Source organism: Radiomyces spectabilis (genome assembly GCF_025331425.1).
Source record: "Radiomyces spectabilis strain NRRL 2753 chromosome Unknown BYT42scaffold_4, whole genome shotgun sequence".
NCBI classification, from domain to species: Eukaryota; Fungi; Mucoromycota; class Mucoromycetes; order Mucorales; family Radiomycetaceae; genus Radiomyces; species Radiomyces spectabilis.
Genome location: NW_026251929.1, coordinates 1,644,256 through 1,654,075, shown reverse-complemented (window position 1 = coordinate 1,654,075; position 9,820 = coordinate 1,644,256). Strand labels below are relative to the sequence as shown.

Here is a 9,820-nt window from a genome sequence, read left to right as displayed (position 1 = left end):
AAGCGTGTGCTCGTTGTCATTTGGTTGTATAAATCATTCGACCAGACAATTCAATAAAGTCGAGGCATGATCATGATACGGACGTGCTCTGATTGGACAAAACGCTGCTTTGCCGAATTCAAGCAGTCACGAGAGCCGGGTTCTGGCATTCTGTCGGTGCCATTGACCGCCAGAGCTACGATTCTGCTGCCGTTTTGAGCAATCGTTGTAGTATGGCATTTTAGCGATCAGCGCATTTTGCCTTGATTACTCTTCTCCTCATTGTCTTTTCGTTGCCCCAAGCTGCCACTGAGTTTTCACTGAATTTACGCTTTTTGCTGGATTTACTTTCTTCGTTACAATGCGCTCTTTCTGGCGAGCAAGCCGGGCTGTTAAACTAGGCACCGCAGCCACGGTAATGGGAGGAACATGTTACTACACGTTTATATATTCGAGGAATACACCCCAGCGTCCCCCACCGCAAACCCTGGAGGATAGCCTGGTCGGTCAGGAAGCGCCGTCAATATTTCAGTGGTCTAGCTTACCACCGTTTATTGAACGGCGCTATGACCCGCCGTACCCTGAAAACGGTCCGATATGGAATGCAGCGAGTACAGTGGTCACCGGTGGCGTAGGCTTATTTGCGAAATTCATGCTAAGATACTTTCAGCAAACACGTGTTTATAATATCGATGCGTTCTTAAAGATCGTCGACGAAGATAACCGAGATCGAGCGTTGATCACCGGTACGTATTGAGCTACCCTGGTGGCCAAATCAACCACAACGTTTATCAAAGATCTCACATAAAAAGTGTAGTATCCAATCATGAATCTGTATGGGACGATCCGTTTTTATGGGGTGTTCTTCCTGTAAGGACGTTGCTCGATATTCACAAAATGCGATGGGTGCTTGGAGCGGCCGATATCTGCTTTACGACCATGTACCGTATTCTTTTTGTTTTTTTTGGGGGGGGATTCATTTTAGAAAAAGCGTGGCACTAAAAAGATATGGTGATGATGAATCATAGACCAAAGTCATTGTTTTTCTCGCTCGGACAAGCTATTCCTACGATTCGTGGTTGTGGCATATACCAACCAGCAGTGAACTTTGCTATTCATAAAGCAAATCAAAATGGCTGGATCCATATTTTTCCCGAAGCTCGCGTCAATCAAACCGCTTCCATGATACGTTTCAAATGGGGCGTTGGTCGTATTATCATGGAGGCCGATCGATGCCCGATCGTCATCCCCGTGTGGCACAATGGTACCCAGTTGGTTTATTGTCTGCAAAAAAACGCGTCATGATCTCATCATAATATTCTTCTTTTGTTTCGTAGGCATGGCTCTCGTAAGACCTTTGCAAGGTCCGTTTGCTCGTTTCCATCAACCCATTATGCTGGCATTCGGTGATCCGATCGATTTCACCGATATTCTCGCTGCTTGGAAAGCAGGCGAAATATCCGAAACAGAAGCGCGGATCAAGATTACTTCCACCATCTTCAAATCATTAGAACAACTTAAAGAAAAGACAGAAGCCATGAAGCGAGATCTCGAATCCAACGTCGATGATAATGAAGGAGAGTTGAAGGATACGGTTCGACCATAAATTTTAGTGTATCTTATAATAATGCGTTGTCCGATAGTTCTTCAGAATAGAATGTCAATCAATAGATGAAATAGACTCCAAAACGCCGCGCAACATATCAAGACAGTTTGAATAAGGAAATTTTTCCACTCGCAATGGCCCATTGCCCGTTGTAATTTCAACAAAGACGCCATATGATGTGTACTCTTTTTTTTTTCTCTAGGGTTGTTTCCAAATCTTCCCATGGCGCGCATGAATAAACCCTTCCACTTGTGCAGACTTTTGAAGAAGCGAGAAACATATCCGCCGATATTTTGCTGTGTTATTTTCTGATACGATCCGTGTCACCGTACTTCCTCACCGGGGTTACTTTTATTTCCCCGTGGGTATATAGTTGATCGGGGTTTGCAGGCTTCAACGCATAAATTTGCTGCAAAAATTTGATTCCACCTTCGGTTTTTCTGCTCATTCATCAATTACATTTATTTTAACACGCTCCCCAACTCTTTGATTGGTACATTATGGAACAACAAAAGTCCAAGATTGAAAACTACGTTGACCAGTCTGAGCATGTAAGTGAAATGGGCAAACATAATCTGTCGGAAGGAAATCGTATGCTTATCATCGAATTGATAACAGGCTCGTGACGCCCGCGAAAGACAGAAGCTTGTTAGTGAAGCCAACAGACTCCACCAGAGTGCTGCCGGCTGTTCCATGACCATTGGTGAAGATGGTCACGTTGATCTTAATTCGAAGGAAGCAAAGCGATGCCCTTGTCTCCAGTAAAGCATCCCATTTTTTGTTTAAATTGATTAAGCAATAAATAGCTTTTTTTCTTCTCCTTATAAAATGATTGATCCACCGCTATAGACAAGTGCAATATGTTAATAATTGGTTTGGTTAGTACAACAAAACCACCATCAGAAAAAAAAGCGGAACAGATGTCGGAAACGGATCCGAAAGCCGAGGAAGAGTATCATCGACCATTACCCTCGGAACTAGAAGTGTGGGAAGAAGGCAACAAAATTATCATTGAAGATACCCAGGATACCGTGCCACCAGCAGTGGTTGACAAGTCTAACCCGAACTGGAGATCCCACCTCAAGGAAAAAATTGCAGAGGTCGAACAAACCATCAATGAAAAAAAATAAAAAAAAAAATAACCTTTTTTCTTGACATCTCAAGCGTTGCATAAAAATTCCCGTTATGACCTCCGCCTCCACCCTCATATACCTGCGACAACAACAGTATCTTCGAAACCACCCTGTACATTTTATGGATTGTCTACTGGCAAAACAAATTTCACTCAGTGTCTTTTGATGGTACCGTACTCACATCGCTAGCCCTCCAACGAGTCGCCGTGCTACTGGGGAATTGATCCTATCTTAGTTGTGTGTATTCTATGGGTCCGCATTATGAACGCGTGACTCGTGTATACAAAAATAAATAAGCGCATCAAAAAAAAAGAGAAATTGTTCCTCTCTTCCCTTTCAATATTGAAGCAAATGCTTTAAAAATGACTCTTTACTCTACCCACAAAACCCAATTTTACTCTATGAGAAAAAGCGGGAGTTTCTCCTCTAGAATGTCGCGTGTCATATCCATCGGAACACCGTGCGCCATATCTTGCATGGCATGGACTACTTTCACGACTAGCTCGTAAAAACCGCACCTGGCGCAGCTGCACAAGTTGAAAAGAGTGCAGTTTGCTAGAAAGAACAAAGGCTCGACCATCGACAACTGGAAAAGTCTTATCGACCGACGAAGCGAGCTCGAATTAGGAGAGAAGAGTGGCCAAGCTCGTATATGGAGCAAGAAACACCGACTTGGCGATCCAGATTGCTGAGCTCCTACTTTCAAGAGTGAGAGCCCACGCAGATGGTGTGGGGCGGCATAATCCACGGACAGAAGATCACGGCCTCGAGTTGGCGCGGAATCAAATGCAAAAGGATTCCCGCGTTACCTGCAGCATTGTCGTCAGAAAGCAAGCCGTTTTTCTGGCGGCTGAAATTGACCACAACTTGTAAGATGCTTAATTTTGAAACTTAGCGGGAATATGTTATTCTAATCCCTTTTCGTCTTTGTAGGGCCGGCTGTTTGTTAGACGCGCCTTCGGATCGGCCAATGTTGGAAGAACATTCGCTCACCGATACCTTGACAGTCTTCGGCTCTGAGGACTGTTCAAGCAAGAATGGTAACTGTAGTACGGAAAAATTAAATACGACATGCTGCTAATCAACTTATAATCAGGGCGAAAGGAGCGTTGTTCGGAAGGAAGAGGAAGCACGAAGATGATGGTGACGACGACCGGGATGGTGACGATGATGACGAAGTTTGGGGGGGGGGTATTTGAGTTTGCTCTATTACCCCGATTGGATGGAATATGCCAAGCCGTGGAAAAGAAGAGCCCCGATGGTGGTGATGGAGTTGAAGGTGTTGAAGAAGCGAAGTTCTGGCCACATGACTGACTTCGTGCCCCAGATCTGCCCATAATGCACCGAATTCAGCATGGAGCTAATGGAGTTCATGAATTGCACGATTCCATGCGGAATGCTTCACGTATATTTTTTAGAGGACGTTGCCATAAAGATATTTTTTTTTTTCGCGTGAAGGTGGCCAAGAAATGAAGTTGACGTTGAATGAGTTGGTTCAACAGTGTGTAGAATGCCCAGTGGTGTGTGGAACTTTAGTAGAAGGTAAGTAAAGGCAAGTGTAAAAGTGCAACGTTTATTCACTCAACAGCATCATGTAGGGACGCGTTGCCGAACCTTGGCCATGGACCTGAAGTATGATGGCATCTACTGTCTTTCTGTTCTCTCGTCTTTTGAGCTATGTACATCAATGCAACGGCTACCCCTTTTCCCGATGACCTTCCGCAACCTCAAGCAAGTAAAGGTAAGATATAACGGACTGTAATTGATATGCTACACAATCCTTGCTAATTTGCTATTTGTAAAAAGGCATTGGCTTTGGAGACAGCGCTGGCTGTCGATCATTGTAATTTGAAGAAGAAGTTAGGAAACGAAATCGAAGACACCGTCCCCTTGGATTGGTTGCGGCCCTTGGCTGGCTGCTTACGGAGGATTTGACTTCTGCGACGTTGGAGTGTAGTGGATGCAATAAAGATAAGAAAGAACATTCTGTTGATCTGGACACAAATCATGTATTTTCAGGGTTGGAGTTTAAGATTATCGCAATTGGGGTTTTTACTAAGGTTATCAGCACTTTGGGAGTGATGACACAAATACAAAAAATGGGCGTCACATAACAACTGGGACGCAACTTTGTGATCCCGCCAAACCCTTTCTGCAAAATGCACTCTCACTGTATTTCCGAGATGACGAAGATTTGTGTTTGTCAATCAATGTCCCTTCTATAACGAAATACCATTCAACCGGAAAAGGGGCTTACAAGAGCAAATTATTTCAATCTCACAGAGCGGAGTGTTGCCTGTCAAGCGATAAAGACGAACGTACTGCTAATATAGTGAGCATCAAGCGATGTTGGTATTCATGTTTCCCTAAAACTTCGAAAAGAAGTGCATCGTGAAACTTCCAAATCAAAGTGAGTATCCGATTCCAAACTAGATAAATGTTTCGTCCATCTTGAAAAATGGACAGTCGTGCTTTGGAGCAATTTTCTGTAATAAGGTCATAAGCCAACGAACATATGTCTACGCTGAATTATGTCATACATGCACTCAACGCTTGCCTGAAGCGTTCCATGAAAAACATATAAAAGCTTCGCATTGACAACTAAAGAAATTGGTTTATTTCCCTACCCTATTCTCGCTCTCATACTCTTCTACTTGAAACGCAAAACTCGATCATACGCCAACTTAAACAAGAAACCTGTTTAAAAGTTCGATCCCACGAAAATATTACATTTCCAATGCACGCTAAAAAGTGATTTTGTCAATGCAAGAAGGTGTCCGACGATCCTTCGTATAATAAAATTTCAACAGATTACTTTGTTACCAACCCTACTTCTTGTTATTTATTTTCTTGTCTTGTCTTATCCGTTTCTTGCGGGAAGACCCTTAAGGCCTCTCTTGTCCTGGTCCTGTCTCGTGTGTGTCCGTGCATACTTCTGTTCCTGAATTCATGCCGATCAATATCGATCACCTCGGCTCCGCCCAATTCCTCTTGCTCTGTTCCACTCAGTTCTGTTCCCAGCCTTGTCCTCATTACATGACTCAACAAAGGAGAAAGGACAACGATAGAGAGAACATGAGGATAATCTTGAGGTAAGCGCATGAACCAGCAACGCACGTCAGAGTCGGTGTTTTCATAATTTCCATAAAAGTAGCGCACGTTAGAAACACCGACTCTAACGTGCGTTGCTGGTTCATGCGCTCCTCATGTTCTCTCTATCGTTGTCCTTTCTCCTTTGTTGATATATGCTATGCCTCATGTTGCACTATGCATTCATTTATGTATTTTCTTGTTGGTTGTTCCCGTTCATATTCTTTAGTATGTATACCTTATTTATCGTCTGAAATAAACATCAGTCAAGAATTGTGTTCTCCCAAACTCTCTTGTCCTCCTGTCTTGTCCTGCTCCTTCTTATCTTGTTTCCTCTTGTCTAATTTTTAACCATCCATAATGATCGGTCGCTTTGTGAGATCTTGAACCAAACACATCAAATCCAATTGATTATTATACGCATCCAACTCAACGGTGTAGCCTGTTCCATGTTTGATCCCATCTGCTAGTCTATATTGCATCTTTCGACAGTCAGAACTGTCCAGAGCCAGCATCTGATTTGAATGAAAATTGAGCAATTGTAGATACTTTATTCCTTTTTATCTTACCTTCAACTGGATAATATTTAGATATCGTAGGGAAAAGGATTAGCTCTTGCATAGAATGGTAAATCCCATCATACTTCAGATCCATTGCCAAGGTTCGGCAACGCGTCCCTACGTGATACTGTTCAGTGAATAAACGTTGTGCTTACACTTGTATTTATTTACCTTCCACTACAATTTTACACACCCCTGGGCATGCTACACCCTGTTGAACCAGCTCATTCAGCTCAACTTCATTTTTTGTTGGCCACGTTCACGAAGGCAGTCATGTTGGCCCAGGGTTTCTCTTGTTCAACGTCTTCAACTCCATCACTGCCAACGGTGCTCTCATGGCTTAGCGTATACTATCCAATCGGGCTTATAAACCATAATTCAGATATTCGTCGTCGTCGTCACCATAATCGTCGCCGTTATCGCTTCCCGCTTCATCTTCCTCTCCAAAGTGATTCCATATTAATTGCTAAAGAGCGTATCAATTAAGAAAGTTATGCCTGAAGCATTTCCTTTTTGGGCGTTTTATCTACTCTGTAAACCGTCGTAAAAGGGAAGGTCCTTTCAGTGAAGCCTTGCAATTGGCTTTTTACTTTTTATGCTCATAATGAAAACATAGGGATTTTTTTTTTTGGGCGTTTTATAATTTTTATGCCACACCAATCAATAATTTGCATCATGCGTTGCCGTTGTGGAAGTACAAATCACCAAAGGTTCTCGAGCCTACGGTGTCCCTTGAACCTAAGGAATACAACTGCAGAGCAGGTGATCCAAGAGCCGCAGTTTATTACTGAGCAGGTTATCCAAGGACCGCGGCAGATTGAAGTTTCTTCACAATGTAAACATTTTTCTTGATGAATTTTTTTCCGACTTTCTCTCTACTTCACTTATACCTGGCACGCAGAATGACTACGCAATGTTCCAGCAGCTCCGCGATAACGGAGATACCGATATCCAGAGGATGATGACGAGTCGCGTTTGGTCGACCTACGGCATCGAATACCCAGTAGCAAGTCTGAATCCCGATCAAAAAGCTATCTTTGATACCGTCATTGCTTCATTCGATACCATTCTGTCTACCGCCCACTCTCATTTGTTCTTTGTCCATGGCTCTGGAGGTTGCGGCAAGACCTTTTTTTTTTTTTTTTTTTTTTTTTTTTACAATACTCTTCTGGCACACGTTCGTTCTTCCGGTCACAAGGCCACTGCAGTCTCTTCAACTGCAATGGCGGCTCTATTGCTCGATGGAGGAACGACGGCCCACTCAAGGTTCAAGATACCGGTGACTCAGGTCGTGGATGATACCAACACATGCAATTTGAATGTGCATGACGATCGCCAGGTCGGGGAAATCCGCGATGGTGCGTTAATTGTCTGGGACGAGGCACCTCTCATGAACCGCTATTGCATAGAGGCCGTTGATCGGTCTTTACGTGACATCATGACTGTGTCGGATCCTTCCGCGGCATTTATACCTTTTGGAGGCAAGATCGTTGTGTTTAGGTGACTGATAACCGGAGGAAGACTAGGATGGGTCAAATTGTGCACAATCCATTGTACCAAGTACAGTATGGCTCCCAGCTTAGCGAACATTCGAAAAGGAGTTACGTTCTATTGACGCGCCAATTTCAGATCAAGATATGGAAGCTCATTCGATTTTTCATTCGTGGCTTTATAGACAGAAAAATCACAGAGTGATATGAAAAAAGAAGATCCAAAGTTGATGCTTATACGGTAAATAAAAGAGTGTAATCGGTAAAAAAATATACAGAAATGAGATCTAAAAAACATTAGAAGAGGATGTCGGTGGTTTGTACAGAAGGGGTTTCGTCAATGTCTTCCAGTACGGTTTGTGATGGTTCGTCCGAAAGATGGGAGGAGGCTTGTCGACGTTGTTCGATTTCTTCGAGCATTTGTTCAGAGATACCGGATGGGTGATCCATATTGACTTCTTGGACGTTGGTCAACGAGTCATCCATTTTCAGGAATACTTCGCTGCCACTTTTCACCACCACCGGTGGCTGAAGATACTTTTTGCGATACTCATCCAAATGACTTAAGCTGATATCCGAGCCCCCTGTAACCAGGACGACCACATCACTCTCAATGGAGAGAGAAGGTAATATGTCGCGAATAATTTGCGTATAACACAGTGATAATGCTGCACCCGTTGCCGCCTCCACCAGCATTTTGTTATCATCTATGGAATACGTCCCACGGCGATTAGAATCGTGATTTTCCAACAATAGCATCCCTTGACCGCCTCTATCCTTTTTCATCTTACCTGCAAACAGACGAACAGCGTCTGCGGCCATGGCATCACTGACAGCAAAGGGAACGACGGGATGGACCAAACTTAATTCCAGGGACTTGGCGCAGACAGACCGTACCGCCAAACTGTGAGCAATCGTCCGGACCTCCGGCAAGGTGACCATTTTGCCCGCCACCACCGCTGCTTGAAATGCATTACTTCCATGGGTTTCTACAGCAATGACAGGAACTTGCTTCCAGTCCACTTCTTGCAGTCCCATAATGACGCCGTTTAATAATCCACCACCGCCTACAGGACAAATAATTGCTGCCGGCGGCCTATCGTGCAGTTGTGCTTTCAACTCCTGTATAACCGACGAATGTCCTTGCCATATACTTGTATGATCGGAAGAAGGTACGTAGATGCTAGTTGTACGAATCAAATAGTTTTAGCCATGTAGGATGCTGTGCCCAGTGCCATTTGATACTTTACCCATTGCGTTTTACCAATTTGCGGGCATGCAGCTCTGACGCATACCAATCCTAGAAAACCATATGAGAGACAACCCACATATTAACAAAACTGCTGACAATCCTTTGTCAGAACGCTCGAGTGCTTACATCGCCAAACAGAATCAGCTGTGCTCCCTCAATGCGGACTGCATCGCATAACCGCTCGCTCGTGTGTTTGGGCAGGACAACGATCGCATTCACTCCGAGCTGTCGCGCACAGTAGACCACGGCTAAGATGGTGTTGATACCGGATCCACAGACGAAATGAATATTGGTGCCTCTTGTTTGAACCATCTTATAGCAGAAGTTGCCGATTCCCCTTTTTGATGAGCATGGGATTATTAGATCGATGATTTACTGCAAATAATAATTGTGTGAAATTACCTCATTTTCACCGAACCTGACGGTTGCATGTTCTCCATTTTGAGAAATATATTACTGTACAGAACTGTCAGCTCTTTTTGAACGATACATAGGTTGTCAGGCATGGTCCACTTGCCTATTCAGTCTGATGCTTAGACTAGGAGAATGGAGAAGTGGGGTGCCGACATGGAGTGTTCGTGATTCATCAAAGAAATTGATATCGTCATCGGAGGAATCGTCCATTGTGGATTTGTGGGAAGCTTCACTCGTTGTCGACTTAAAGGTGTTTGACGTTCAGAGAATGAGGTGGACCGGTCCAGCGCGGGGTC

The 9,820-nt window shown here is 43.9% G+C and overlaps 3 protein-coding genes across 3 annotated transcripts; 2 read left to right on the top strand and 1 right to left on the bottom strand.

The window, feature by feature from the left end:
* Nucleotides 1–72: 72 nt before the first annotated feature.
* BYT42DRAFT_563652 (acyltransferase-domain-containing protein) lies at nucleotides 73–1,338 on the top strand. The gene is made up of 3 exons (XM_051567621.1): nucleotides 73–725; nucleotides 797–920; nucleotides 1,008–1,338. The coding sequence occupies exons 1-3, from the start codon at nucleotides 341–343 to the stop codon at nucleotides 1,282–1,284; spliced, it is 786 nt and encodes a 261-aa protein (XP_051425471.1). The 5' UTR covers nucleotides 73–340; the 3' UTR covers nucleotides 1,285–1,338.
* Nucleotides 1,339–4,138: 2,800 nt separating this feature from the next.
* Nucleotides 4,139–4,820, top strand: BYT42DRAFT_563646 (uncharacterized protein). The gene is made up of 2 exons (XM_051567620.1): nucleotides 4,139–4,459; nucleotides 4,525–4,820. The coding sequence occupies exons 1-2, from the start codon at nucleotides 4,340–4,342 to the stop codon at nucleotides 4,651–4,653; spliced, it is 249 nt and encodes an 82-aa protein (XP_051425470.1). The 5' UTR covers nucleotides 4,139–4,339; the 3' UTR covers nucleotides 4,654–4,820.
* A 3,335-nt stretch (nucleotides 4,821–8,155) lies between these two features.
* Nucleotides 8,156–8,896, bottom strand: BYT42DRAFT_492779 (uncharacterized protein; the record flags this gene model as incomplete). Its single annotated transcript, XM_051564174.1, has 2 exons — nucleotides 8,156–8,565; nucleotides 8,650–8,896. The coding sequence occupies 2 exons, from the start codon at nucleotides 8,894–8,896 to the stop codon at nucleotides 8,156–8,158; spliced, it is 657 nt and encodes a 218-aa protein (XP_051425469.1).
* Between the last annotated feature and the right edge of the window lie 924 nt (nucleotides 8,897–9,820).